Raw genomic sequence first — 27,775 nt, 5'->3', positions numbered from 1 at the left:
GTAAAATTGACTCCAAAATTTGTTTTATTTTGAAACACAACCATAAAATAATGCTATAGATATCAAAAAAATATGCTATCCAATACAAAGGTTCAGAGAGGAAGGAATTTATATGAAAATAGTAGCCAAATTGACACTTTTGGCCCCACGTCTAAGGCCCCAGGGAGTCAGCCCTATACTTTGTACAATTTTAAATCCCCATCCTATAAGGATGCTACTATTGCATTATGAGTGCTCTTCCATGCTGATTTGCAGAGAAGAAGTTGTTTATATGATAACAGCAAAAATTGCTCCCTTTTGACCCCGCCCCTCAGCCCCCGGGCGGATCAGTCCCATCATTAGTACAATTTTGAATCCCCACCCTATATGGATGCTACCATTGCATTATGAGAGCTCTCCCATGCTTAGTTGCAGAGAAGAAGTCGTTTAGTTGGAAATAGCCAAATTGACCCCTTTTGACCCCGCCCCTCAGGCCCCCGGGGGGTCAGCCCCATCATTTGTACAATTTTGAATCCCCACCCTATAAAGATGCTACAAATGCATTATGGATGCTATTCCATGCTTAGTTTCAGAGAAAAAGTCGTTTATATGGAAATAGCCAAATTGACCCCTTTTGACCCCGCCCCTCAGGCCCCTAGGAGGTCAGCCCCATCATTTGTACAATTTTGAATCCCCACCCTATAAGGATGCTACCATTGCATTTTGGGTGCTATCCCATGCTTAGTTTCAGAGAAGAAGTTGTTAAATGGAAATAGCCAAATTGACCCCTTTTGGCCCCGCCCATCAGGCCCCTGGGGGGTCAGCCCCATCATTAGTACAATTTTCAGTAAGAAGCCCATAAGGATGCTACCAGTCAAATTTTGTTGAAATCCGACAAGCGGTTATGGAGAAGAAGTAGATTGTTGACGGACGGACGCCGGATGCCACGGTATGGCATAAGCTCACCTTGGTCCTTCGGACCAGGTGAGCTAACGATATACTCAACCATTTTTAGGAACAATTTAATAATTGTCTTCAAATCTTAACAAAATTCTTACTTCTGTAGCAATAATAAAATATTCCTGTGGACTTTAATATAAAATATTACGTTTTCATCCTTCATTACTTTGTATCTATACATGAAGGTCTGATGGCAGGAGATAATAAACACAACTTAAAATTTCAAAATTACGCGAATGTCATTCATCATTTATTAAATCATTTATTAAATCATTTATAAATCATTTACCCCTGGAGACATATTTGAACTCTTCTAAATTCAAAGGCTAGAACAGTTCATTATGAATTTTCAAGGGTGCATGAGTTAATAACAACTAAAATTTGAAAATGTTATAACCAATGGGCCATAAATAATTTACAAATTGATAAAATTTGATTTCACTAAAATAGAGTATCATAGAATAAAACATTTCCATTTTCAAAAAAACAATGTTGACCTTTACAACTGACATAGTATATTCATTTTAAAACATTTTCAATACACCAGTTATCAAATTAGACAGTATTTCAGAAAGCTTTCTAGTTTTTTTTAACTCAGACATGATTTTGGGTCCATTTTTGTTTACATGAAATGAGATGTGTTGACGTCAATTAGAAATACTGTTTCTTGTAATGTAGGAATGTTCACACTGATAAAAAGTGAATTGCTTTAACCAGATCCATATGCAATGCTACTATTCCAAACATTGACTAGATCTAATTCAAATATAAAGTTATGGAAAGTTTTGTTGGGACAAACAAAATACTTCAAATAAACCAGGGTCTTTTAAGTAATGCAAGTTTGAGTTACCAAGGTTCAACTACACAACTTTATTAATTAATGTATACTGGGAAGTAATTTTCAGTTTTAATAACTAACTGATGTACAGTGAAATACCTTCAAGCGTCTTGAATGGACTTTCAGATCATTAAAACCACAAATCAATAGTTTCAACCAGTCGTATTAAAATTTATCAGCTCGGCAATAGTGTCAGTCAAATTGATGGTGGAGTTTGGTTAACAGTTTGGTTTACAGCTTGGTTAACAGCTATAAGTGAACTTACCTATTTTGGCGTTTACACACTCAAGGTGTTGGTAATTTCAATCATTGCTACATAATGTTACAGTATGTTAAACAGAATGGTAAACAACTTTCTACATTTTTTGTACATATACAGTGATGACCCACATGTATATGATCTTAATTGACAGGTAGGTGAAAATTTGTGACTTTGTATCCATCAAATTAAAGTGGTAAAGTGATATTGGTGGCTTTTACAGTATACGTACTATTAGCATTAAACTTGAAATCACAGAGACCTGAGAATCACTTTTATACTACATGATTTTGACCTATATTTGTTAGCCCTAATACAGAATTCCAAATAAATTATATATTAATGAACTTATGTGATGATGAGTGACTTACAAAGAGATTTTTAATATTTTTATCTTCAAGTGTATGCTAACAAATCTTTGGTACAAAGGTGTGACCATGTCAATTTAGTAGGTCCCTTATTTGAAGTCAACATTGTTAGCACTCCACCAAAAGGAGTGTAATCAATCATGGTAATTTCCCAGGGTTACATTGGCTGTCCTTACATAATGCTACAACATTTCAAGGAGAAGTGTAATCCGGACGCTTGAATGCATTTCACTGAAAGTAAAACAAACTTGCCATCATCTGCCACTCTCAACATCTATATCTCTAAAACAATGATGTGAGCTTGATACAAAAACGTCATCTTAATTTTTTTTTTAACATAGGGTCATCAACTTAAGATATATAAAGCATTTAAAGATGCTCCACCGCAGACAGAGCATAAATGATATTCATCATTTGAACAATAATAGGTGTTTAATCGTGTGTATATATGCCTAATTAACACAAAAAATAATATAAAATAATTTATTTCGCCTTTGGTGCATGCGCAATCAGTACTTCATTCCATATAGGATATAGTGTCACGAAATTTTTTCGGGATGCAATTAATTATTTTTCATATTTTTAACTTGAAGTAAAAGTAGAAGCTCAATTTTTTCAATGGTGGTAATGGTGTAAAGTAAGTAACTTTTGTAAGTGAAGAAAAATACCCAATCGTCTGCTCCTGTTTTTGATAGTGAAAAAATCCCATTTGTCAGTGGTGGAGCATCTTTAAAATATGAATTATTTCAGACAATTAGTGATTTGGTAATATTGATCAACTTAACAATGAGGAGCGTGCAATGTCCCATTGTACTACTCAACACATATGTATTTGTAAGATCCACTTAGTACATATATATAATCAGATAAAGAAATAACTTACTAATGCCAACACTCAATTTCTGTAGATATAAAACCTTGCTTCTCTGAACTTCTCTTATTGTATTTGCATTTTACAGAGTAAGGTCCCTTGAGGGTCGGCATCGCTTGTTACATCATTATTTTGTGAGTGCAATCTTGTAAAAGTTTGATGTTAGGCTCGAAAACACATGACATCATAATTAATACCTACATGCAAGGGCAGAAAACTTAGTAATATGTAATTGTAGAATTTTCAAACCTTTGTAAATCTGCTGTAACACATGTGATAAAAATAATTTAATTTGTTGTACTAACTTAAGATATATTTGTTCACTGAAGAAAAGATGCAACAGAAGTCAGTCATTGGCCAACTGCACTGTATAAAAAGGTTTTACATTTTTTATACCATATTTGACTCAATAAACACTTCCCATTTAGCACCCCTCCAACTTTTTGTAACATCAATTTAACTACTATCTTAAATTAAATGCATACTGTAAATATATACAATAACCAAACTTGTTTCTTTAAGTTGATTTCTATATTTGCAAATTGATTTATGGCATACGTTTTGCAAAATTTTTTTGAAAGGGTACCCTAGTCCAAATTTAATTCTTTTATGTGCCCATAATTTATTTTCAGTTATCTAAGGGCTCTGGATGCTTATTGGGTCGAATACAGTACTAGTACCAGGCTAAGATACAAATACAGGTAAAATGATTGAAAAATACATATGACAAAATTATTTACTCTATAGCAAACATTTGATAAAAACATATTTCATACTATACCAGCAAGTTACATAACAAATAAAACGTGTTTAAAATCACAATGCTTATTACACTGGAGAATTGAAAACTGATGTTCCTAAATTTGCATGTACAGCAAATATTCTGGCAGCAATGTTAATAGGATGATATAGCTCAGACACATAAATCTGTACTTCAATCAAAACATAAGTAGGTGGAACTAGTGTCATATATACCCTAAGCATGAGTTAATATGATACCAATGTTATTGATGGCAAATGAATGTCAATATCTACTCAGCTATGAACCTCTCACATAACTAAACAACAAATATACAGCCGACAAAAAAAGTTATATAACACATATAAAACCATACACAAATTTCATGTTTCACTGTTACTCCAGTATGAGATTCAGTAGGTGTAGTAAAAAGAGAGTTACAAGCATGAATTTAATGTAATATGCTTGTTGTTGACTTGCTGTCCTTATGTAAATGTCTCTTAATTTAAATCATAAATCTTGCACCTACAAAAAAGCTCAACTTTAAATGTCCCATTTTACTGACAATACTGTTGAAAACAAGAAATTGATATCACTTTTATCATTCACCGTGATGATCGTCAAATTGGGATCAAAGGTTCTACAAATTTATATAATATAATATTGCAAATTCTCAAAATCCACCAAATTTTAAGTTACCTGGTACTGTTATTATTGCTTTTTTGGTGTTTGTTTTTGTTGTCTGACTGATACAAAGACTAAATTGACAAGGTTTTCAGTTCAATTGCATGTAATTAACATCAATTTGTCAAAAGTTGACTCAAATGAAAATGTTGATGTCGCCTGAACAGAAACATAAGAATTGTCTCCCCTTACTCTCAACTATAAAGAGATAAAACAAGGAAGCAGTGATCAGCTATGGGACTATCAGGAACTGAGATCAGTAAATTTAAAAATGACACCTATCCGACAAATAATACCTTCATTTTAATTAAAATTATGACATTTTAACATAATCAGTCTGAGAGGAACTGTACTAGGCTTAACATCGTATCAATACAATAGTGTGCTCAGAAGTTTAAAAATGTGCATAATGATTTCAAGAGAAAATGAATTATTCAAAATTGACACAAATCTTATTATACTTAAAACCTTAACCCAGGGTTGGTTATGATATTATAAAAATGTTGATACAAAATCTATTGAAGCTATTTCAGAAACACTCAGATGACTGCACGCCCAAACATATACACTAAATGACTTCCACACATGAATACATTGATTAGCTGGTACAGCCAGATAATAATAATTCCCTGAGACCGTCTCCGATGTTGTATTCATTAGAAAAAAGGCTGCAAATGGTTTGAGATGGAGGAGGGGGTTATTGGGGACAAAGATGGTGAGGGTCCTCTCGGCCGATAAAACTTCTCGTGAATGGAATAAAATCATGGACACAATTAAGCACATAAAAACCCTTATATGGTGATGGTATGCATATTTCATAGGGGCTTTGCTGAACTTGCTTCTTTAATATTTCAGAAAAGTTAAAAAGTATCAATATTTTCATAAAGAGCTAAATAAATAAAGTTTGAAAAGTTAAAAGATCTACTTTAGTTTGCTAAAATACTAACACTATTACAATACTGCATTTTAAACTTCAAAGTTAACCTTGAAAAAGTGAATAATATATAAAGTAGTGGAAGGTTAGTCTGTCTTTATCTATCGTGATGATAGTCCTGGAAAATTTCATCCATATTTTCAACTATCTTCATTGTAGATATTGTCACATCCTCTTTATTCAAGAAAGACTTTTTTCTTAAATTATCAGTGATAAAAAGAGATATAGAATATTTCAAGATCAAAGCCCTTCCAAGTACTTGTGAATATACATGTTATTACTCTAGAAATCAGTCACACACAATAATTGTATAGATAAGTAACTTGCCAATATATAAGCATGTTTATATTGATAAAACTTTTTGAGAAGAGATATTTTGAATATAGTAATTGCAAAAATCTTAAAAAAATGTTGGCCAAAGAGAGAAATTGATGATGTTAATGCAAAATTCAAGACCTCCAAGAATCAAATTTTGAAGCTGATTTGAATCACAGCAGTTCCTTGAAAGATTTAACTTCACTGCTGTTGCTAAGCTCAAGAACTGGGTCTCAATAAGCAGGAGATATAGATTTAATGAGCTGGCAGTGTACAGTAGATTTGAAAAATTCAGCAAAATAAAGCTCAGGCTTTAATTATGTACACACAGCTTTTTAACCTTAAAGATGCTTCACCGCTGATAAATGGTACTTTTTTCACTATCAAAAACAACAGCAGACGGTTTAGTATTTTTCTTCGGTTACAAAATTACATACTTTACACCATTATCACCATTTAAAAGTTTGAGCGTCTAATTTTACTTCAAGTTCAAAATATAACAAATAATTAATTGCATCCCGAAAAAAATCTGTGACCCTATATCCTATATGGAATGAAGTACTGATTGCGCATGCACCAAAGGCAAAATAAATTGTTTTATATTGTTTTTTTGTGTTAATAAGACAGATATATAAACGATTAAGCACCACTTGTTGTTTAAATGACGAATATCATTTATTCTCTGTCGGCGGTGGAGCATCTTTAAATAACATCTATATAAAAGTATATATATTTTCAATCTACACAACATTTGCAATTGTTATGCAGAGTTCATTTTTGGACAGGTCTGTTTTTTGTGGTTTTGTGAGCCTGTAAAAACCATGGTAACCAAATTTGTTTTTTGAAAAAATGCAAAAATTGGGATTTTCAACCCAAAATTACACCTCCTCTAGACGCACATTCGACTACCCTCTGAACCATTAATTTTGAACCCATTTTGTGGGATTTCTTTATGCAAATGTGAAGCCTGCATATAATTCTCTAGATTGAATTCACCAATTTTAGGACATATACTTTTTTTTATTTTTTTATGCATATAATAAAACAGGGGCTTTCTTCTTAATAAAAATCTCACCCGTGGCCATTCGGTCTTACTGTACACTGCTACCTAAAGTCTGCAATAAAACAAACTTATATATTTGCAAGCCGCACAATGTTGCATGTATTCCATGGATGATGCCTGTGTGTTATGACTGCTGCCAGGTACACTGCTGTACATTGCTATCATCATGCGTGGCCGTTCTGTTTGGAGCCTACATAGTCTCCATAGGCCACCATTATTTTTTCACTCCTATATCGAGTCAATCTTAAGTTCCTACGAACTTCGTTTGTTATAGGTCCGCGGAATCCACCCTTACGAAGAAGAGAGTCTATAGTCTGTTCTATATTCCATCCTGCAAGTATAAAATCATCACATGCAACAAAGTCGGGTAAAAGTGACCAGTAATACAAAGTCAGGTAAAAGTGACCAGTAATACAAAGTCAGGTAAAAGTGACCAGTAATACAAAGCCATGTGAAAGTAACCAGTAATACAAAGTCAGGTAAAACTGACCAGTAATACAAAGTCAGGTAAAAGTGACCAGTAATACAAAGTCAGGTAAAAGTAACCAGTAATACAAAGTCAGGTAAAAGTGACCAGTAATACAAAGTCAGGTAAAAATGACCAGTAATACAAAGCCAGGTAAAAGTGACCAGTAATACAAAGTCAGGTAAATGTGACGAGTGATACAAAGTCAGGTAAAAGAGTCCAGTAATACAAAGCCAGGTAAAAGTGACCAGTAATACAAAGTCAGGTAAAAGTGACCAGTAATACAAAGTCAGGTAAAAGTGACCAGTAATACAAAGCCAGATAAAAGTGACCAGCAATACAAAGTCAGGTAAAAGTGACCAGTAATACAAAGTTAGGTAAAAGTGACCAGTAATACAAAGTCAGGTAAAAGTGACCAGTAATACAAAGTCGGGTAAAAATGACCAGTAATACAAAGCCAGGTACAAGAATTCCACGGAAGTGGATGTGTCGCCTGCACAGCATCACAAAAAATAGTTATTTACAGTTGAAAATATTGTTAATAATTAGGTGAAGTTATCAAATCCCGTAAATCTTGCAAATATTGATGGATATTGACCAGTATCATCCCATCAAAGATCGCATTGATATAAAGCAATATCCCAAATTTGGTTGAAATTGGACAATAAATACTAAAGTTATTGAGCGGAAACCATGGATTTATCTGTTCTGACTATTTTTAAGTCCCGTAACTCTTGCAAATATTGAAGGATTCAACCATTATTTAACTAATCCGGATCTCATTGATATAAAGCAGTATACTAAATTTGGTTGGTATCGGACAATAAATAATTAAGTTATCACACGGAAACCGTTTCCCGGACGCCATGACTAGCCATCCTGAACCTTCGACATATAATCATGACCTAATTAGAATATTCCATTCTAATAATTTTGACAATTTCTGATCCAGAATTGACATTATTTTGCATCACAACAGAAGCTTAAAGCTTCACTCCATTTTTATAGCCACTCAGACCTTATAATTATTATGTCTCTGTGCTTGACAACACCAGTTATCTCCATACCTTGTTCAGTGGCAACTTCGGGTAAATATGTTGCTGTTTTCTTATGGCCCTTCTCATTCAAGAACTCAATCCTAATGCCATGTGTTCCAACCTTAGGGGAAAAAAATGTTAAGTTTGTAAAACATATTAAAACCAATATTGTCACAGGAAAAGTTGGATGACATTTTGGGGGATTTGAATGTTCTTATTTTGGTCCCAAATCTCCATATGTGTTACAAAATTACTTGTCTTCAGTTCAATAATGACAAATATTTTTAAATACTAAATGTGCTAATTAATAATAATATGAAAAATTTCACAACCAAAATGATGAAAAATATGTCACATTTTTTATTCATCCTAAAGGGGATTTTTTTCTTAATTTAATTATAAATTCCTTCAGTGAAATCTAAACAGTAGTAAATCAGAACTAGATTGATCTCTGAACATACTTACCTCCCAGTCTTCAAAGTCTTTGGCATCTTCAAAATTTGTGAGAATGGACACAGAAACATGTAGTTTACTAAACTCGTCCTTAGTTATTGGACTAAAACGACTGTCTTTCATAGCACTGCAATTAGGTAAAAACAAAGCAAACCAGCTAGCATGACAAAAGTCAATAGTAATTCATTTGGTGTAGCAGTCAATTTGTTGGGTTTCCCAGGGAGGCAAGAATTAGCTATGAACTGAAAGTTTCACAGGGGAAAAGCGTAATATTTTCTGAGGCCCAAGGGGAACTACTCCACAATCTTAATTTTACCTTTTCATGCCGAACACAACTTCAGCTAGTTTTTCACGACAATGGAATTTTTGCGATTTACAGTTTTAAAGGTCTATTGTACTTGCAATATTTTCTGAGTGCTTATCTTATATAATGAGTGTATTCCCTGAGGATTAGGATTATTTAAGTCTAAGGGAATATACATAATGTGCTGACAGAGTATTCCCTGAGACCACAATATGTGTGTATTATTAAGGCCTGAGAGGGTACTTACCTAGCTATAGTGACAGTGTATTCCCTGAGGCCACTGTGTGTGTGTACAATGAAGGCCTGATTGAGTACTTACCTAGCTAGTGACAGTGTTTTCCCTAAGGCCACTGTATGTGTGTATTATGAATACATCAGTGAGTTCTTACCTAGTGACAGTGTATTCCCCAAGGTCTGATATGAAGCCCCAGGGCTTTTTTTCAACATGATTTGGGGCCGAAAATCGGCCCCATTCCCCATGGCAAAACCTCTAAATTTTTCCCAATTCAAGCCTTCAATTTTCCAAAATCGAAATTTCTTTCAAAACTATCCAAAAATATTGCATGAGCTTAGTTGGTTAAGACTTTAAGTATTTGTGAATTGGCTTCAGAAAAGTACATAAAATACATTGGAAATAAAAAATTCTTATTTGTTATGCTTAATATCATAATTTTTCCCAAATCCTGGTTTTGTCGCACATTTTCCCAAATTCAAAGCCATAGGCCCCATTCCCAAAGCAGTGAGAAAAAGCCCTGAGCCCTGAGTGAGTGGTTACCTAGTGACAGTGTATTCCCTGAGGCCACTGTGTGTGTGTGTACTATGAAGACCTGAATGAGTACTTACCTAGCTAGTGACAGTGTATTCCCTTAGGCCACTGTATGTGTGTATTATGAATACATCAGTGAGTTCTTACCTAGTGACAGTGTATTCCCCAAGGTCTGATATGAAGCCCCAGGGCTTTTTTTCAACATGATTTGGGGCCGAAAATCGGCCCCATTCCCCATGGCAAAACCTCTAAATTTTTCCCAATTCAAGCCTTCAATTTTCCAAAATCGAAATTTCTTTCAAAACTATCCAAAAATATTACATGAGCTTAGTTGGTTAAGACTTTAAGTATTTGTGAATTGGCTTCAGAAAAGTACATAAAATACATTGGAAATAAAAAATTCTTATTTGTTATGCTTAATATCATAATTTTTCCCAAATCCTGGTTTTGTCGCACATTTTCCCAAATTCAAAGCCATAGGCCCCATTCCCAAAGCAGTGAGAAAAAGCCCTGAGCCCTGAGTGAGTGGTTACCTAGTGACAGTGTATTCCCTGAGGCCACTGTGTGTGGTGTACTATGAAGACCATTGAGTATGAGAAAAAGCCCTGAGCCCTGAGTGAGTGGTTACCTAGTGACAGTGTATTCCCTGAGGCCACTGTGTGTGTGTGTACTATGAAGACCTGAATGAGTACTTACCTAGCTAGTGACAGTGTATTCCCTGAGGCCACTGTATGCGAGTATTATGAATACATCAGTGAGTTCTTACCTAGTGACAGTGTATTCCCTTAGGCCACTGCATGTGTGTGTAGTATGAAGGCCTGAGTGAGTACTTACCTAGTGACAGCGTATTCCCTGAGGCCACTGTGAAGATTTGTCGCTGAGAATGTTCCTATACAACCTCGTAGACGCCGATTACTACCTATTTTCCATGTCACAAACAATGGACTGTAAAATCATAAAATTATAAATGCTTTTTATATTTATATATTTAAAGGCCCACTACCTTTCTAAAACGAGACGGATAATTTTGTTGAGTCACAAAAGTTTATGCTTAACATACTTAAATAATGATCACATTCTGAACAACACATTTAAAATATATACTGTAGTCTGTATTTGACCCAATAAGCGCCCATGTCCCTACATGCCCACCTCCTTTAGTTGTGCCAGATGGCAAAGCAGCAAAATGAATTTTCACTGATATAACATAGAAATTTACTATTGTTTGGTGTTGTCAGGGATCAATCTAGCTCTGATTTATTATCGTTTATGGGTAAATTTCCCCTCAAGGAATGAAATCCCCTCTGGCCTAAAATTCCCCTGAAGATTTAAAAATTCCCCATTTGAAGCTAAAAAATGATCGTTTTCGTAACACAATTTCCCCTTTGACTTATTTTTCATTATTTTTTTTTTTTTTTTTACTTTTGTTTGCAAATTTCTTTATATTTATCATAAAGCTACTGCATATTTCATGATACACTCAAATTCGTCATTTTTGAGCTTAAAATCTTGTTTTACTAAATTCAAAAATAGAATTAGTTGTTTTACAGTAATTTTTCATCAAAATATCAATGAATATAATTTTGGACCAAAATAAGAAGATTCAAATTCCCCTATATTTTGCCAAATTTTCCCCTATTTTGAAAAAGGGTAGTTTCCCCCGAAACCTAGATTGATCCCTGGTTGTATAACCCCATCTTAGGCAATTAATTGATATAAATTTTCTTATGTTATTATTGCGTTGTTTTTACGAATCTTTTATTTTTTATTTTGGAAAGTACCTAGTGGGCACTTGATTGATAATCAATAGCATAATACATATACAATTTATATATCAAAAGCATCAGTCAGAGGCTTGGATGAAAACTTTCAAATCAATTTCTTTTATCTATTAAAATGAAAGAAATTTACAGATTCAATCAGGAAGGGCATATTTTTTGTTTTCCGGTGATTTTCCTATTAAGTATTGCTATATGTGTAGTATATATAATAAAATTTACAATCTGTTTTATACTAACAATTATCTTAATTTTAACAAGGACATAGTCATTCAGATCCCCCGCCAATGGAGATATCAAAGCTGAAGTAAGTTTGATTGTGTGTATCTTATGTGTAGACTTATGTGTATGAAAAAAAAACAGGAAAAAGGAAGTTGAGCTAAAGAAAGATGGAGTATAATTCAAGTAGAGCGGGGCTGCAATTGTTGAATCAGGTATACAGCCTTGACATTTATATTAGACTATATACACAAAGATGGGTGGAGTTTTGCAAAGTAACATTTACCATTTACCATGATATTTTCAGCAATGTTTCCATGGTAACGGAAAAAGTGCAAAAAATGAAAACCTAAAAATAGCAAAAGGTACTACTAGACCATAAACAGAAAGTGTCTATGAAGTTTCGTGGAAATATCTCTGCTGGTTTTAGAGTTGTGCTCCGGAAATGAACCTGCTACAAAAAAATGATATTTTCAGCAATGTTTCTGTGGTTACAGAAAAAAAGCACAAAAAGTGAAAACCTAAAAATAGCAAAAGGCACTACTAGACCAAAAGAACAATGTGTCTAGATCTAAGAAGTTTCATGGAAATATCTCTGCTGGTTTTAGAGTTGTGCTCCGGAAACGATTCTTACACAAAAATCTGCCATTTTCAGCAATGTTTCCATGGTTAGAGAAAAAAGTACAAAAAGTGAAAACCTTAAAATAGCAAAAGGCACTACTAGACCATAAGACTAATGTGCCTATGGAGTTCCGTGCATATATCTCAACCAGTTTTCCAGTTATGCTGCGGAAACGAACCTGGTACAAAAATATGATATTTTCAGCAATGTTTCCATGGTTACAGAAAAAGTGCAAAAAATGAAAACCTAAAAATAGCAAAAGGCACTACTAGACCATAAGAACAATGTGTCTATGAAGTTTCATGGAAATATCTCTACTGGTTTTAGAGTTGTGCTCCAGAAACGATTCTTACACAAAAATCTGCCATTTTCAGCAATGTTTCATGGTTACAGAAAAAAGCACAAAAAGTGAAAACCTTAAAATAGCAAAAGGCACTACTAGACCATAAGATCAATGTGTCTATGAAGTTTCGTGGAAATAACTCTTCTGGTTTTAGAGTTATGCTCCAGAAACGAACCTGGTACAAAAATATGATATTTTCAGCAATGTTTCCAAGGTTACGGAAAAAATGCAAAAAATGAAAACCTAAAAATAGCAAAAGGCACTACTAGACCATAAGACCAATGTGTGTATGAAGTTTCTTGGAAATATCTCTACTGGTTTTAGAGTTATGCTCCGGAAACAATTCGTACGGACGGACAGACGGACGGACGGAACCCATTTGTATATCCCCCGTCAACTTCATTGGGCGGGGGATAATAAGGTGATCTTAGCAAAACTATATTGGTAAGTTCTAATATACATGAACACATTGAACTAACTCTGTTATCATATGGTATAAGTTATGTATGCATATATTCTATTGAATTCAGGGGTGTAAAAATCCACTAGCCCGACGCCCGGGGCTACCAAATTTTCAGCTTGGGCTAGTGGAAATTTTAGCCATACTAGCCCGGGGCTAGTGACTTTTTTCAAAGATATTTCAAAACGAAAAACATCAAAATTAAGTCATAATAACACTTTAAAACATTGCAATTCTATGTAATATTCGTATCTAACTTTAAATCTTAATCTGGAGTCATGTTGTCTAATTTATTGACGACTGTAGACAGGTACAGTAGGCCTCCCGATCACCACAGTGAATAGTGATGCATAGCATTTCATGTGAAAGTGACGTAATTTGCAATACAAGTTCTAGAAAAATAATATACAAACCATCAAATAAGTCATCTCAGCTATCAGATCAGTAAATTTTAATAGTTACAAAAATGATGTTAAAGAACTGGAATCTATTCCTCAAAAAGTCGGCAGCAAAGCCATGCCTGCAGCAGGCAGCCATATTTGTTATGGTTATTCTAATATCCGGGTCAAAGGTCAGGAATCCAGAATCCGGATTCAGGATTAAAAACATATCTTAAAATTGTGTTCTAAAAATAACACAGATTAAGGAATATCTTAATGTTTATTTGAATTAAAAAAAAGAGTAGATGCAAATAATAAAAAAAAACCCACTCAATTAAAAATATTTGAATTTCAATATTATAAATTTTTTCATTTTTTTTTTAGCTGGGCTAGTAGATATTTAGGCCGGGCTAGTGAAATTTTGGTGTCTACTAGCCCTGGGCTAGTGGTTTGAAATAAATTTTTACACCCCTGGAATTAAAGTGATAAATCACTTTTATTAATTAGTAATTGTTCTCATGATCGATGGTACATTAAACTCTTATTCTGATTAAAAAATTATAAAAAGCAAATTAGATCCTAGCTTATTAATTATGATTAATTTTATTTATAAATCAATTAATAAATTATTTAGCCTTTTTCTTGAATTGAGGTATGACCTTTTGGACAGGAAAAATGTCGACAGTACGACATGGACTTTTGGTTTTCATACACAACTGTATACGAATGTTGTGGAGGTTAACGCTTTGTTTACAACGATGGCTGTACCACCCTACAAAGTGGATGGAATCGTCCAAATCAGAAATATAAGTTCGTTTTGTCACATCTATTTTTTTCCCTGTATGACTGATTTAATTCAGAAATAAAGATAATCAATAATGTATCAACACAAAAAATATATGTAAATACCAGAAAGAGTCACAAAATTAAAATAAATACTCAGGAATGACTTAAAAACGTGTTTTTTGAACGAGCCCTATGGCATGTTTTGGTACAACTTACTATGCATCGTTGGTGAAAACTGGGTTTCTGGGCGGATCATAATTATGCAAATAACTATGCAAAACGTCAAAACAGAAGTAACACATGTCCCGGCAGGCTACACTATAACCATTTTTGAAGGTATTCGGATGGACAGCAGAACCATTACAACAAATCGATGGCATCGAATTGTTGAGTTTTTGTTTCTTCACACCACAACAGCTAGCCGCCATGATAAGTCCCTTGGATCACGCAAAACTCTCGCGAGATCCTGAATTATGAAGTTCGGGTGCTCTCGGACGCAAACATTTCCTAAAATGCATCATCTCCGATACGCTCCGCAAGATAAAACTAGACAGGAGAGGAAAAAAGACAGAATTTCTCAGGTATCTGAAACCTTTCACATCACACTAAAGTATGATGACATGGAAGATCTCCTCTCTCTGAAAATGATATAAATGAGAAATGTTCTTATATGATGAATATGCTAACTATTGATCCAATTGATTGTTTAAAGCAAATTCTACTGAAAATGTCGCATCACTCAACATCATGAAACATGCACGTGTTTCTGTTTCTAACGTTACTGTACAGTAAGCTTAGGCCTAGTGTGTTCATATTTTGAGCTACTCTGGCCCTGACATTAGACTTAGACATTTAGATGTCTGGTGTAGCTATAGGGTCAGAACGCACTACTATATGAAAACATAGAATTCGCTGACACCGTTTGGTATAGCCTAGCGCCAGGTCATCACCTAGAACGAATATATGTACCTGGCTACTCCAACAATGTTAGAGGTATATCACGACGAGACACTTTTGGAACATTACGTCGTGTCTAACCTCTAACTTCTGATAGGCCATTTACCCGATGCTGAGGGTAACATTTTCAAAGTTTGGATTGTGACTATATAAAACGTTTAAATCATATTTAAATCATCATCAATGTCAAATACCTACCTCTTTTTCATAAATCAACAAGTATTTTGACAAAATCAGCCGTAAAATCCATCTAAAACAAATATTTACATCTCCTAACGTAAACTTTCATGACCCAGACAAAACTTCATGATGAAAGCGATCCACCCGGTAAATAGAAAAAACGAATTGCAAAGTCCCCATAAAGCTTGATCTGCCTTTACTTTTACTAGCATTCTGCCCGCTTGAATTCACGTTCCGTTTTTTGAAGTAACCAGCCGCCATATTTAGAACTAGGTCAAAATGTTATGGAAAGGATTCATCATATCTAATCCGCTAAAATACTATTTTATGAGGCCTCAAGTTATGGGTTTCCTAGATAAATGGGATAATTAATACCTAAACTGTAAGTACACATCAATGTTATCACTGTTAGAGCTATAAATAATGATATTATTGCACTTTTCATTCCGCCTTCATCTGACGTCGGAAGCTGGATCAAAGAAATTACCCTTCGGAAATGAGAGTCGACAGTCAGCAAAATAACGTCCGATAAAAAAACGGCTGACCAGTCGACTCTCATGTTAATGGGAGTAGTACATGCGTATACATGCATTTACTTATTATTTTTGTCCAAAACAAACATAACTACCATTCTTAATATCTACCGTACCGCTCACACGACGTCAAATTCACAATTTGTGACTTGCCATATAAATTCCCTTCAGAAAGACCTTCATATGTATTATGTAAAAATATAATGCTTTGATGAGAATTTTAAATTTTATGTGGTTCAGTTTTATTGCCTAGTAGGTAAGCGATATCAAACAAGTACGATAAAATGCAAACAAATGTTTTATAATGGTTTGCATAATCATTACTTTGCTCCATTAGCAGTAATAGGCACCAATTGTAGCTCTAAAGACGACACCATTTTCTGTCTCAAAAGTCTTTTGAGCTACAATATTGCAGCTAGTCATCACCCTGTTCAGACTGGTTATATATTATATAAGATATTTATATGATTACAACACTTACAGTACAAAACATTACCGCCGATCTTTACCATGGGTCTTTTCAACAAATGAATAATTTATCTTTGATTATTGAGGTGTTAACTTCATATTTCTGTAGAATGAGTACTTGGGTGTTAAGTTTAGTTTTACATTTCTGTAGGATGAGCAGTGTGTTTAGTTTTATATCTCTGTAGGAGGAGTTAAATGTTTTATTTTATATCTATTTAGGATGAGTGAGGTGTTGTCTGGAGGACACACCAGCAGCGTGCTGTGTGTGGATGTCTGTGATAGTACTGTCGCGTCGGGAGGCGAGGACGGTGAGGTGTGTATCTGGAGTACAGATGGAACACTCTTCCACAAGTTCGTCAATGAGGGCACCGATTGTGGAGCTGTCTTCTTCTCCAAGGATAAAGACAATACACTTTACGCTTCCTTCGATAACAAAATTTGTGTGTTTGATCTGAGAAACTTTTCTGAACCTTTAGAAACATTTAATGTGAATCAAGATGAGGTTAACCAAATAGTAGTGGATGAGAAAGAAAATTTTCTTGCTGCTTGTGACGATTCTGGTGAAATAAAAATTCTTGATATTCAGGAAAAGAGAGTGTATAAAACTCTGAGACATAAACACACTAATATTTGTTCGTCTGTATGTTTTCGACCAAAGAAACCCTGGGAGATCCTGACAGGCGGACTGGACTCCCAGCTTGTACATTGGGATTTCTCGCGGCCTAAATGTTTAAATCAGTTTAATATGCAGGAAATGCAGACGTGTGAACAGGAGGCCTACATGGTGAATCCCCCATTCATCCATAACTTAGCAGCTTCGCGTGATGGACACTACCTGGCATGTGCCTTAGAAAATGGACTGGTAAGTGTGTTTGATATGAGGAGGAAAAACATCCGAGAACATTTCAGTCTGCATGCTCATTCTCAAGGTGCTTCACAGGTCCACTTTGTCTCTGACACGCATTTGGTTTCTGGAGGCAACGACTGCTGTGTTGTACTATGGGACCTGGAGAAATCGGCTGAATCGCCCTCACATATTGGACAAAGTAACGGCGCGAGTGCTCTGACCAACGGTCACACCCATCCAGAGGAACAGAGGAATGAAAATGTGTCAAGTTCTTGTAAACTACTGGAGATTCAACATTCTAATAAGATCAACTGGATGAAACCTTTCGAGATAAATGGCACCAGAAAACTCGCTGTGGCAGATCAAACCACCAACATAACAATATTACTACTACAATAGCATGTTTTATTGGTCATTTTATCAGAGTTTATAGTCATGATCACAGCAGCAGCATTTGAAATTAACGTTTGTCTGTGACCGGCAACTTTATAGTAGGGCAGACAATTTTTGACATCATGCAACTTGTTATTTGACCAGCAATTTTTTGGTCCAGTTCTGATAGAGTACTAAAGATATACAAAACAAAAATAGCTGTAGCATTGTAGAGAGGTTGAAGATCAAATTGTAAAAAACAGATTTTCGTAATATTCTGGTTTTCTGTCAACTTTGTTGAGAGCGCACAAAATTAAAATAGATACATGTATGTGGATATTTTTAGCCCACCATCATCAGATGGCTGTATCTCCATTTGGCAGTATCTACATTTGCCCACTTTTTATAATCTGATAATTAGCAGAATGTTTTGACAAGGATTATCATTATAGTCTATTTCAGAGAAGTTAACCTGGATTTACCTGTGAATTTCACCTGTGATACGTACTGTACTTATTCCATAAGGGTATATCATTTATGTATAGCATGGATAATATTACATGGAAAAATCTCTTTTTGTGATGTCAGTTATGTTCTTGAATTTTTTATATTAATAATATATATATAATAATAATATATAATGTATTAATAAATGATTAACACAGCAAACGTAAAATCAATATTTGGTCCTAACTTCAAAAACTTCAAAATTCCTTTCTCTCTTTTTAACAAACATATATACATGTACAAATATAAACACAGAAATTATGACTATAGTTGCTTAGTTGTAGTTCAATCAAAATATACACTTACTTGGATATGGAGCTACATGTTACGTATCTAGGTACATACACATATAAACTTTAGTGGCATATATAACAAAATCCACATTCAATATATTTACAAAAATAGTTTATATGGTAATAATTATGTAATCATGCAGTTTATGTTTACGTCTCTTTTCATTAGAAATCACCTTTGTGACAATTCTACTGAAATATTTATACTGCAATGTATCTTCATTTTTGGGAATCCCGTTGAGCCAATTTACCGACAAAAATCTTACTTTTACGTTCATAATTTGACATGTTCGAACTGTTCGAAATATGATCAATTATAAAAAAAAAATCAGTGTTCGAACTATCACTAGCTAAAAATTATCTCTATAACATTCACATCCTCTCAAACAATTTGAAATCTGCAGAAGTCTATATTCTGTAAAAATGCTTTGGTTTCATAGTGTGATAAGAGGGATCGATGCGCATTATACATGATAAAATTACTTGTCAAATCATGCAAATTCAAATGCAAATGTAAGCTTTCGCTTTTACAGTGTTACATTTAAAACAAAAGATATCTATATAAATCCAAAATATAACATATTGATTAAAAAGTATATTTAATTTATTATACTTAGCACTTATATCAGCTTTGATATTTAGGGACCATCTGGATTTTTCCAAAAATATCATCCTTGATTAAAAATAGTTTAATTATTTGAATTTCTTGTCACTGTGGAATTGGAATTTCGAGACATCTGTATAGTTTGATATATAAGATATACAATACTGTATCATGATAAAGTTAATTATATACAAGTACAAATGTATACATTTGTATCTACGTGTACATGTATATTGTTACATGTATCATCCTATAGAGTTAAATAATATCTTGTGACATACGCTGTATTCTCTCTATCGATCTGTAGCTATATAAGTGCACATGCCAACATTACTAAATATTACATATTTGTTTATAACTAATTTTTGAAATTGCAACAGTTTGTAAAAATATTCTGACACTTAATTCTCCTAAAACTTAGATGAAATTTTGTTCTTTAATCCACCATTCCAATGGTGAAGTTTATAAAAATGTAATCTATAAAATATTATTTATATTTGTCTTTCAAAACGCACAAAATATTATATACATGTAGTACTCTATTATATACATATATATTGATATCTCTCTATTTCCACACTTTTGACAAACTAGAGGTAGCTCAGGTAAACGAACACAGGTAAGCACAGGTAAAAATTATTATGGAACTGACTATAATTGGTTTTCCATTGTTCTCCTATACCAACACTTTCCTTTGGTCTCTAAAAAGTGGGCAAATGGAGAACACACCCATTTGGTGGGCTATTCCAATCGCCTTTCGTCCGTGGTCCATCGTCCGTCCGTTAACAATTCTTGTTATCGCTATTTCTCAGAATGTGCTAAAGGGATCATTCTTAAATTTCAAGCATAAGTTTCCCTAGGGCCCTAGTTGTGCATATTACATTTTAGGACCAATCGGTGAACAAGATGGCCGCCAGGCAGCCATCTTCGATTTTGATAGGTAAAGTTTGTTATCGCTATTTCTCAGAATGTGCTAAAGGAATCTGTCTTAAATTTCATGCATAAGTTTCCCTAGGGCCCTAGTTGTGCATATTACATTTTAGGACCAATCGGTGAACAAGATGGCCGCCAGGCAGCCATCTTGGATTTTGATAGGTAAAGTTTGTTATCACTATTTCTAAGAAAGTACTGAAGGGATCTGTCTCAAATTTCATATGTAGGTTCCCCTAGGGCCCTTGTTGTGCATATTACATTTGGGGAGTTATCGGTCATCAAGATGGCTGCCAGGCAGCCATCTTGGATTTGATAGTTAAAGTTTGTTATCGCTATTTCTCAGAAAGCACTGAAGGGATCTATCTCAAATTTCACATGTATGTTCCCCTAGGGCCCTAGTTGCGCATATTGTCTTTTGGGACCAATCGGTGAACAAGATGGCCGCCAGGCAGCCATCTTGGATTTTGATAGTTAAAGTTTGTTATCGCTATTTCTCAGAAAGTACTGAAGGGATATCTGTCTCAAATTTCACATGTAGGTTCCCCTAGGGCCCTAGTTGCGCATATTGTCTTTTGGGACCAATCGGTGAACAAGATGGCCGCCAGGCAGCCATCTTGGATTTTGATAGTTAAAGTTTGTTATCGCTATTTCTCAGAAAGTACTGAATTTATATCTGTCTCAAATTTCACATGTAGGTTCCCCTAGGGCCCTAGTTGCGCATATTGTCTTTTGGGACCAATCGGTGAACAAGATGGCCGCCAGGCAGCCATCTTGGATTTTGATAGTTAAAGTATGTTATCGCTATTTCTCAGAATGTACTGAAGGGATCTATCTCAAATTTCACATGTATGTTCCCCTAGGGCCCTAGTTGTGCATATTGCGTTTTGGGACCAATCGTTCAATAAGATGGCCGCCAGGCAGCCATCTTGGATTTTGATAGTTAAAGTTTGTTATCGCTATTTCTCAGAAAGTACTGAAGGGATATCTGTCTCAAATTTCACATGTAGGTTCCCCTAGGGCCCTAGTTGCGCATATTGTCTTTTGGGACCAATCGGTGAACAAGATGGCCGCCAGGCAGCCATCTTGGATTTTGATAGTTAAAGTATGTTATCGCTATTTCTCAGAATGTACTGAAGGGATCTATCTCAAACTTCATATGTAGGTTTCCCTAGGGCCCTAGTTGTGAATATTGCGATTTGGGAACTATCGATCAACAAGATGGCGGCTAAGGAGCCATCTTGGATAATTGAAGTTTGTTCCTGCTATTTGTCAGAAAATATGAAGCGATCTGTCTCAAATTTTATATGTAGTATGTTTGAAAAAGCTTGATAAGCAGAGATAAGATCCCTCTATCCATTGTCAGACATAGATCATTCTTCGGTGGGCGCCAAGATCTCTCTGGGATCTCTTGTTGTTAGTACAAGGATGAATTGTAACTTTGTAAAGACCAGTAACTTTCAGTAAGCACCATAACTTTTAAGGTCAGTCGGTGATCTGTCTCAAATTTTATATGTAGTATGTTTGAAAAAGCTTGATAAGCAGAGATAAGATCCCTCTATCCATTGTCAGACATAGATCATTCTTCGGTGGGCGCCAAGATCTCTCTGGGATCTCTTGTTGTTAGTACAAGGATGAATTGTAACTTTGTAAAGACCAGTAACTTTCAGTAAGCACCATAACTTTTAAGGTCAGTCGGTGATCTGTCTCAAATTTTATATGTAGTATGTTTGAAAAAGCTTGATAAGCAGAGATAAGATCCCTCTATCCATTGTCAGACATAGATCATTCTTCGGTGGGCGCCAAGATCTCTCTGGGATCTCTTGTTGTTAATACAAGGATGAATTGTAACTTTGTAAAGACCAGTAACTTTCAGTAAGCACCATAACTTTTAAGGTCAGTCGGTCCTTAGGACCAGGTGGAAATGTCCTTAAGGGAGAACACTGCACAGCAGTACTCTTTATAATTGTTATTAATGAAAACATAAGTAATTATTATTTTAAGTGATATTTTATGAGGATTTTTACACTTTCATGATCCTTGCAGTCTTTGTTCAAGTCTTATTTCAACTGTGATAAAAAACTTTTTTTAGGGATTTAAAATTATTGTCTCTTTTTAGATGATTCGAAATATTGAAAACACATTTTGAACTTCATTTCAAGTTCTGTTAGTGTGATTTAGCTGAAATTTGCCCCAAATGATCTGAATCCTGACATTGTCTTGACAAAATGTTGTTATTTTTCTGGTTATCTAACAGTTGCAATATTAAAAAGACATTTTTAGCCAACCATCATCAGATGGTGGGCTATTCAAATCGCCTTTCGTGGTCAGTGATCCTTCCGTCCGTCCGTCTGTCCGTTAACAATTCTTGTTACTGCTATTTCTCAGAAAGTGCTGAAGGGATCTTTTTTTAATTTCAAATGTAGATTCCCCTAGGGCCCTAGTTGTGCATATTGCATTTTGGGATCAATCGGTCAACAAGATGGTCGACTGGCGGCCATCTTCGATTGTGATAGTTAAAGTTTGTTACCACTATTTCTCAGAAAGTACTGAAGGGATCTTTGTCAAATTTCATATGTATGCTCCTTGGACCCTACTTTGTGCATATTGCATTTTGGGACCCATCGGTCGAGATTGAAGATGGCCGATCAGCGGCCATCTTGGATTTTGATAGTTAAAGTTTGTTACCGCAATTTCTCAGAAAGAACTGAAGGAATCTTTCTTAAGTTTTATATGTAGGTTCCCCTAGGGCCCTAGTTGTGCATATGGCATTTTGGTACTAATCAGTCAACAAGATGGCCGACCGGCAGCCATCTTGGATTTTGATAGTTAAAGTTTGTTACCGCTATTTCTCAGAAAGTACTGAAGGGATCTTTCTCAAATTTCATATGCATGTTCCCCTAGGACCCTAGTTGTGCATATTGCCCATTGGTGAACAAGATGGCCGCCATCTTGGATTTTGATAGTTAAAGTTTGTTACCACTATTTTTAGCTCACCTGGCCTGAAGGGCGGGTGAGCTTATGTCATGGCGGGCGTCCGTCGTCCGTCCGTCCGTCCGTCCGTTGTCAACATTTCCTTTAAATCGCTACTTGTCATAAAGTTCTGCATGGATTGTAACCAAATTTGGCCACAAACATCCTTGGGAGAGGGGGAACAGAACTTGTATAAATTTTGGCTCTGACCCCCTGGAGGCAGGAGGGGCAGGGCCCAATAGGGGAAATAGAGGTCAATCCTTTAAATCGCTACTTGTCCTAGAGTGTTGCATGGATTGTATCCAAAATTAGCCACAAACATGCTTGGGAAAAGGGGAACAGAACTTGTATAAATTTTGGCTCTGATCCCCCAGGGACAGGAGGGGCGGGGCCCAATAGGGGAAATAGAGGTAAATCCTTTAAATCGCTACTAGTCATAGAGTTCTGAATGGAATGTAACCAAATTTGGCCACAAACATCCTTGGGGAAGGGGAACAGAACTTGTATAAATTTTGGCTCTGGTCCGCCGGGGGCAGGAGGGGCGGGCCCAATAAGGGAAATAGAGGTAAATTCTTTAAATCGCTACTATTCATAGAGTTCTACATGAATTTTAATCAAATTTGACCACAAACATCCTTGGGGGAAGGGGAACAGAACTTGTATAAATTTTGGCTCTGAACCCCCAGGGACAGGAGGGGCGGGGCCCAATAGGGGAAATAGAGGTAAATCCTATTAATCGATACTTGTCCAAGAGTTCTGCATGGATTGTAACCAAATTTGGCCACAAACATCCTTTTTGGAACGGGAACAGAACTTGTATAAATTTAGGCTCTGACCCCCTGGGGGCAGGAGGGATGGGGCCCAATAGGGGATTTAGAGGTTAATATTAAAATTCCTTTACAAAAGAAACAATGAACCTGTATTCAGAACATTACTTGGCATTTCAAACCAGGTGAGCGATACAGGCCCTCTGGGCCTCTTGTTCAGAAAGTACCGAAGGGATCTTTCTCAAATTTCATGTGCAGGTTCCCCAAGGGGTCTAGTGCATTTTCGGACTTATCTGTCGGCAAGATGATCGACAGGTACCCATCTTGGATTTTGATAATTGAAGTTTGTTACTGCTGCATATCTCAGAAAGTACTGAAAGGATCTTTCTCAAGTTTCATATATAGTATGTAGTAAAAGTTTGAAAAGCAGGGAAAAGATCCCTCTTTCTGTTGTCAGACATTGATCATTCTTTGGTGGGCGCCAAGATCCCTCTGGGATCTCTTGTTATTAGTTTTATCTGCGTGATTTAACTTAAACTTGAAACAAGAAGGTCTAGAGATATCATATAAATTATATCTATATGAACATGTATATGTTGATGAAAGGTGGAACCTTTTGTAAAGATGAAGCTTTATTTTGATATGGATGTAGAAATGTATCTTATACATGGAAGTCTTGCTTCTAGGAAGGTCAGTGTGTGATTTCATCAGGAACTTTGGCTTTGATTTCAGATCTGCCATGTAATCATTCCACATTGATAAATAAAACACAATAAAACCTTTCTTGAAGCATCATGATAACAATTAACATGCAACTTGTTGATCTCTTAAGCCCACCATCATCAGATGATGGGCTATTCAAATCACCTTTTATCAGTGGTCCGGATCCGTGGTCCATCCTTCCATCCGTCCCTTAACAATTCTTGTTACCGCTATTTCTCAAAAAGTACTACAGGGATCTTTTTTCAAATTTCATATGTAGGTTTCCCTAGGACGCTAGTTGTGCATATTGCATTTTGGGACCGATCGGGCAGCCATCTTGGATTTTGATAGTTAAAGTTTGTTACCGCTATTTCTCAAATTTCATCTGTAGGTTCCCCTAGGACCCTAGTTGTGCATATTGCATTTTGGGACGGATTGGTCAACAACATCTTGGATTTGATATTTAAAGTATGTTACTGCTATTTCTCAGAAACCACTGAAGGGATCTGTCTCAAATATCATATGTAGGTTAACGTTCCCCTTGGACCCTAGTTGTACACATTGCATTTTGGGACCCATCGTTTGAAGACTGGCGGCCATCTTGGATTTTGACATATAGTTAAAGGTTGTTACCGCTATTTCTCAGAAAGTACCAAAGTGAACGGTCTCAAATTTCATATTTAGGTTCCCCTAGGACCCTAGTTGTGCATATTGCCCATTGGTGAACAAGATGGCCGACATCTTGGATTTTGATAATTGAAGTTTGTTACTGCTATTTCTCAGAAAGTACCAAAGTGATCTGTCTCAAATTTTATATGTAGTATGTTTGAAAAAGTTTAAAAAGTAGAGAAAAGAACCATCTTTCCTTTGTCAGATATATATCATTCTTTGGTGGGCGCCCTTTCGGAAAGGTAGCGGGCCTTTTAGTAATAATATGTTAGGCCTATACCTACATGTGTTATTTTAGTAGGCCTATAGTTCCATTTACAATTTAAAATATTATATTTAGAAATATTGAACCAGGAACATTCTTAACCTATATAACCGTATGTGAATATGTTGTTCAATCTATTTTCTCCTTTATTCAAGTTGACATAATTAAAAAATAATAATAATAAGGACACCATTACCATAGTCAACATATGTACTATGTACATACTTCCCGGTAGTTATACATGTAACCATTGACTTTACTGTGATCAAATGTTAAAATGCATATACATATGCATTGTGTATGAATTTACAAATAAACTATGTTTAAATCAAAAGACTGTATGGTTGCCATGCTACCAGTATTAATACTAAATATTTAGGAATAAACCACTGCAAGGACACTGGCGTTGCTTGTCAAAAGTATTTTCTTACATTAAAAGATCATGCTTGAAAGTAAATAACATAAAAACAGCTTATTAATTGATAAGAAAGGGTAGATGTGACGTAACGTAATTCCCAGAACAGGATACAAACCTCTGGAACACATTGAAAAGGTGTAAGTCCGAAGTCACTTGCGCGGTTGAAAAATGCTTGTAAATTAAACATGACCTGTTGTACATATATCTAAATCTATTATCTTCCATTATTGCACCTAGAAATATCTACATGAATTAAAGTATTGTCGATTTTACTTTTGTAAATAGCGAGCGTATACATGTAATACATATCGTTAAGTAGTACCGTAGTGTACATATGTAGTAGTGCCATAAGATTGTGATAATATTACGTTGTTGCTATCCTTTTGGGACTTTGATATAAAATTCAAGAAATGTGAAGACTACCCTGTTGTTTTTATTTCTACGTTACCCTCAAATAGAATTAGATGATTAAATAATGTCAGAATAATACCGACAACTGAAATACAGAAATGGAATGAACAGACGTAAAATTAGATTGATTAAATATCTTTAAAATCTTATTATTTTGTGTTTTTAGTGTCTAGAGTGTTGTTGCTATGGAGAGAAAATGGTTGCTATGGTGTAACTATGGGCTATAATATGGTTAAGTGTTATGAAACATGACATGGTTTCGATGATTTCTTATACACATCACAAAGTACTAACTTTCTTAAAGTTTCCACCTTAATCTACGCGTTAGAAATTTTTAAAAGCAATTCAAGTGTCTGTTTTTGCATCAATACTGTATGCTCGACGCCAGGCCTGTTGCTAGGCAACAACATAACAGAATGTATTGAAAGTGTGCATTTTATAATTCCCATATATTGATGTATATATAGTATCAAAATAAAGGCAATCTCTATTGGGGCCAAAATTGACCTTTATTGCACCTACTCCTTTCATATTTAGGTTCCCCTAGGACCTTTGTTGTGGATAATGCATTTTGGGACTAATTAGTTAACAAAATGGCCAACAGTTAGCCATCTTGGATTTTGAAAATTGAAATTTGTTACTGCGATATATCACAGAAAGTTAGGAAAGGATATTTCTCAAATTTCATATGTTGTTTGTAGTAAAAGTTTGAAAAGCAGAGAAAAGATCCATCTTTCCATTGTCAGATGTATAAGTCATTCTTTGGTGGGCACCGTGATCCCTCTGGGATCTCTTGTTTCAACTTATTTTGAATATGCTGACATGATGGGAGAATAGAGATTGTGACTAAAATTTTATTTTTGAAGAATAAGCCGTTTGTTAATATCGAAAGCACAAACTGAAAGGTTACACACACACCTTTTGGGAGAATTTTCTGAAACGTTACTTTTCGCAGAATTTTCTGAAATGTTAATTTTTGGGATAATAGACTGAAAAACTACTTTTGGAAGTGTTGACTGAAATGACACCATGGGCCTATTGTTTGATGTATATTGAAGTACCAAAATACCCTCTCATCTGTGGTGGCACAGAGGCTTCAGAACAGTGATAGTAAGTCCTGGAGTATAGAGGATGTATTTGTGCCTGGAATGCATTTTCAGGAGATGACCTGAAAATCCACACATTTGTAATTAAATTAATATTCCAGTAAAATTTGGCTACAATGTACATGTAGCTCTGGTGACATACAAACTCA

The 27,775-nt window shown here is 35.2% G+C and overlaps 2 protein-coding genes across 2 annotated transcripts; one reads left to right on the top strand and one right to left on the bottom strand.

The window, feature by feature from the left end:
* Positions 1–1,159: 1,159 nt before the first annotated feature.
* On the bottom strand, positions 1,160–15,094 carry LOC138307568 (nuclear protein AMMECR1-like). Its single transcript, XM_069248368.1, has 5 exons — positions 14,841–15,094; positions 10,871–10,981; positions 8,979–9,093; positions 8,544–8,634; positions 1,160–7,341 (listed from the first exon to the last, which is right to left on the bottom strand). Exons 1-5 carry the CDS (start codon positions 15,050–15,052, stop codon positions 7,175–7,177), a joined length of 696 nt encoding a protein of 231 aa, XP_069104469.1. The 5' UTR covers positions 15,053–15,094; the 3' UTR covers positions 1,160–7,174.
* On the top strand, positions 15,087–26,669 carry LOC138307567 (WD repeat-containing protein 53-like). Its single transcript, XM_069248367.1, has 2 exons — positions 15,087–15,205; positions 16,982–26,669. Exon 2 carries the CDS (start codon positions 16,983–16,985, stop codon positions 18,006–18,008), a length of 1,026 nt encoding a protein of 341 aa, XP_069104468.1. The 5' UTR covers positions 15,087–15,205; position 16,982; the 3' UTR covers positions 18,009–26,669.
* The last annotated feature ends 1,106 nt before the right edge of the window (positions 26,670–27,775 follow it).

This window comes from Argopecten irradians, chromosome 14 (assembly GCF_041381155.1).
Source record: "Argopecten irradians isolate NY chromosome 14, Ai_NY, whole genome shotgun sequence".
NCBI classification, from domain to species: Eukaryota; Metazoa; Mollusca; class Bivalvia; order Pectinida; family Pectinidae; genus Argopecten; species Argopecten irradians.
The sequence above is the reverse complement of the archived record's forward strand: the minus strand, read 5'-3'. Positions and strand labels throughout refer to the sequence as shown.

Bases quoted from the DNA above. Each gene is read 5' to 3' on its own strand.
- LOC138307568 (XM_069248368.1), bottom strand. From the start codon at position 15,052: ATGGCGGCTAGCTGTTGTGGTGTGAAGAAACAAAAACTCAACAATTCG. The intron at 10,982-14,840 runs GTAAGTTGTACC...ATGATTTTACAG, and splicing joins GTTTTCACCAACGATGCATA to TCCATTGTTTGTGACATGGA. The intron at 7,342-8,543 runs GTATGGAGATAA...TTATACTTGCAG, and splicing joins CGAAGTTGCCACTGAACAAG to GATGGAATATAGAACAGACT.
- LOC138307567 (XM_069248367.1), top strand. From the start codon at position 16,983: ATGAGTGAGGTGTTGTCTGGAGGACACACCAGCAGCGTGCTGTGTGTG.